This window comes from Cebus imitator, unplaced genomic scaffold (assembly GCF_001604975.1).
Source record: "Cebus imitator isolate Cc_AM_T3 unplaced genomic scaffold, Cebus_imitator-1.0 Scaffold76, whole genome shotgun sequence".
Taxonomy (NCBI): domain Eukaryota; kingdom Metazoa; phylum Chordata; class Mammalia; order Primates; family Cebidae; genus Cebus; species Cebus imitator.
In genome coordinates this window covers 8,256,241-8,260,157 of record NW_016107391.1, presented here as the reverse complement: position 1 = coordinate 8,260,157, position 3,917 = coordinate 8,256,241, and the positions used below count along the sequence as shown (strand labels likewise).

The following is a 3,917-nucleotide window of genomic DNA, read 5'->3' as shown; positions in this document are numbered from 1 at the left end:
TTTGATCAGAACCTGAGATTGGGAGGGTGGGGTGATATCTCACACAACTAGTGTGGGCTTTAGCTTCCCATAGAACTGTGGATGTGCAGATAAGGACTGACACGCTACACTCAGCTCTGGTTCCGCACATGCAGCTGTGTATCCAGAACATTAGTAGTATTGGATTATATGCCAACTATGTGATCTTCTGCGGAGCCTGAGTTGTCTTGGTTTTCTCCTCATCTAATTTCTCAAATACTTTATAGAATAACAATTCAAAGGGGCCTAGCCGGTGCCGGGCAGAGGAATGAGTTTGGGGCAGGAGAGGAATAAGAGCCAGTTCTTGTTCTCAACCAGCTCACTCGGTGGGGCAATCTACACACATTCCACAAGAGCTTGCACACACCCTCAGGAGTTCACATTTAAAATAAAGAAAGCACAGTCAAGGCATGTCGTATGGTTTAGACCTGTATCAAACCTCACCTCAAACTGTAGTCCCCAGTGTTGGAAGTGGGGCCTGGTGGGAGATGACTGGATCACGGGGGTGGTTTTCTCATGAATGGTTTAACACCAACTGCCTTGGTGCTGTTCTCATGAGAGTGAGTTCTTGTGAGATCTGGTGATTTTAAAGTGTCTGTTAAGTCCAGGCACAGTGGCTCACGCCTGTAATCCCAACACTCTGCAAGGCCGAGGCAGGTGGATCACTTGAGGTCAGGAGTTCAAGACCAGTCTGGCCAACATGTTAAAACCCTATCTCTACTAAAAAAAAAAAAAAAAATTAGCCAGGAATAGTGACAAGTGCCTGTAGGGCCAGCTACTCGGGAAGTTGAGTCAGGAGAATCACTAGAACTCAGGAGGTGGAGGTTGAAATAAGCCAAGATTGCACCACTGCACTCCAGCCTGGGTGACAGAGCAAGACTGTCTAAAAAAAAAAAAAAAAAACAACAAAACTGTGTAGTACATTCCCCCTTGCTCTTTCTGTGCCTGCTCCCGTCATGTGAGACACCTGTTCTCCTTCGTCTTTCACAATGATGGTAATCTTCCTGAAGCCTCCCCAGAAGCTGAGCAGATGCCAGCATCATGCTCCCTGCACAGCCTGCAAAACTGTGAGCCAATTAAACTTTTCTTTATAAATTATCCAGTTCTCAGGGATTCCTATAGAAATGTAAGAACAGACTAACACAACATGCCTACCTGCCTGCCCAAATTCTAAATGTCTGTTTCTGTCTGCCTCACAAGTTCCAACACATTCCTTTTCAGCTAAGACACAGAAACAGGAGCCAAAGGGTAACCCATTATACCATTAATACCAAAATCAGGTGCAGAGCTTCTGGTCTGTCCAGAAAGTGAATCTTGCAGAAGGAGGCAGACAACCCCACACAGGAGTAGTGGAATGAGTGTTGTGAGGCTCAACCGTGGGCTCTGGGTGCCTAGTCCTGCAGTTCAAGTGCCCCTGTGAGACTTCAGTGGCATTTGTAATCAATGTATGATCTGATGCTCCAACACTCTGAGGCTACTTAATTGCAGCACTGTGACCTAGGTGGCTGGACCACCAGGAAGTACCCAAGAACCACAATCCACTAGAGGGAAGAGCCTCCATGCTTGGGGAGCCTTCCATCCCAGATAGGGACCCGAGGATGCTAGAAAGAGCACACTGATTTAGCCACTTTGCTTTCTTTACCATCCTACTTTGCTAAGTTTTCAATAAACTTCAGTACCTAGCAGTAAGTTAGACCTAGAGAAGAATTTAGAAATGTAAACGGAAATCACAGAGGCAGAGTTGCACTGCTGAGAGAGATACCTGCAAGTGAGTCAAGTTAGATTGCTCCCAGACATAAGCTACTCCGTTACTACCTAAATGTCATCACTGAAATGAAACACACTCGTGAAATCATAGATTTATATCTTTGCAATTTATTTTTTAAAATCTTATTCAAAATATTAAATAATACAGTTCAGATATGAAAAAAATTACTGTAATAAAACAGTTCAGGGGTTATTTCCACTGTGCTTCCCTTATTAGGAAAGTACACTCTCCGCCCAAGAGACAGGATGGACGGCCTTCTTCCAGCTCTACACAAAGCACAAGCCCACTGGCTCACCCGGGCCCTCCTTAACATATATTAGGGTTTAGGTCTTCTAAGAAGTTGTCGAGATACTTGTAAGTCAACCATGGTTCAAATCACATATTTACATATTGATCAATTATTTATGATAGGAAGACAGACATAAATGAAACACAGTAAATAATTTCCAGTTGTCATAAAAAACAAAAACAAAGAAAAGAAAACAAGTGTGGGGGAAAAAGGTCATTGTACACAAATATCGTTATGTATACAAACAACTTCATTCAGGTATAATTTTAATTTGAAAGACCTAGATACAGTGTTATTTAAGTGATAATGGCCCCTAAGATTTATTCAGACTTACTATAAAATAACAAATGAAGTAAATGAATCTGATATAATTTTAAACTCTGCCCATTTCTTGAAACCTTGGAAGAACCTGTGCTATAACCAATTGCTAACTAAACGCAATTGTACATGTATTTAATATTTTACCACAGTTTCCACTTCTAAATTTAATATAGTAATTCAAACCAAGAAAATAGTATCTCTGTAACATTTTATCTATGTCCACTGCAAGCTGCAGAGTCTCTGTTGCCAAGATTTCTCGACACATTTAATGTTTTACCTAAAATTGTGGTCAGATTGAGCAATATCATTATCCTAAATTATGTTTAAATTATCTAAAAATATCCAAAGCAATTTTCTTGGAAGGAAAAAAATATTACTCAAATGCAAAGCATTATCACACATATCCTTGAACATTACAGTTTGGGACCACAAAAAAATGTGTGGTTAAAAAATAGTATTTGAATGGCAGAGAATGAATGTGAGTCAGTAGTAACAGATATGTTAGAATTTAGTTACAAGTTTGGGATCTTTTAAAAGTAGCATCACTAATACTTCCAGAAGAAGCATAATAAATCTAAAATAATAAAAACTACATTGTAAATATAAGGTAATGCTTAACTCACATTTTGGACACCTGATTAAACTCAGCTCTAAAAGTACAGATAAAAAATTATATACTCCTTGTTTGTGACATTTAATTTCCAAAGCACCAAGGCAAAAGAGAGATCCACCTCTCATTTAAGTACCAATTGCCTATGGCAAACATCTGCACAATATCATATAAAAAGTCAAGCAAATAAAATTACATACTAAGCAAACTCAAATCACAGTGCTTTAAAAAATATAATCATTGGTGATCTTCAAAGAAGGCATTGCCTCATTAACATTCTGATCTAGGCGATGGTATTCCACTGTTTTCGAACAAAGGCCATCACGCCATTTCCTGCTTTGAACCAGAAGAAAAATCTGGAAAACAAAATTAATTAAATGTGCAAAAGAGAAAACAGAGAATATGGTAAACATTTTTATAACAAGTGAAATATCTCTCTTCTAGGTTCCTAAATACAAAACATAAAATATCAACAACAACAAAAACGCTATTGTAGGCTGAGGCAGGCAGATCACTTGAGCGGAGTTCGAGACCAGCCTGAGCAACATCGTGAAATCCCATCTCTACAAAAAATACAAAATCAGCCAGGCATGGAGGCGCTTGCCCTAGTCCCAGATACTCAGGAGGCTAAGATGGGAGAACCATTTGAGCCCGGGAGGCAGAGATCACAGTAAGTCAGGATAGTCCCACTGCACTCCAGCCTGGGTGACAAAGCAAGACCCTGTCTCAAAAAAAAAATAAAATAAAGCTATTTTGCTTTCCATCTTGTAAAGAAGGCTAAACAGTACTTCTCAAATTTCAATATATGTAGGAATGTTTGTTAAAGACTCAAGATTCCTAGGCTCTGTCTTCAGAGACTGAGTTAGTATTTGAGGTGGAGCCCAGGAAACTATTTGTTTAACAAGTCCCTT

General features: G+C 39.6%; 1 protein-coding gene across 1 annotated transcript in view; it reads right to left on the bottom strand.

Annotated features, from left to right (window-relative positions):
- Positions 1–1,870: 1,870 nt before the first annotated feature.
- Positions 1,871–3,917, bottom strand: part of CUNH5orf15 (chromosome unknown C5orf15 homolog) — a 19,524-nt gene continuing 17,477 nt past the window's right edge. Inside the window, exon 3 of the mRNA XM_017532415.1 lies at positions 1,871–3,362. Within this exon, the coding sequence (XP_017387904.1) occupies positions 3,231–3,362 (132 nt within the window). The 3' untranslated portion in view covers positions 1,871–3,230. The remainder of the gene's footprint in view (positions 3,363–3,917) is intronic.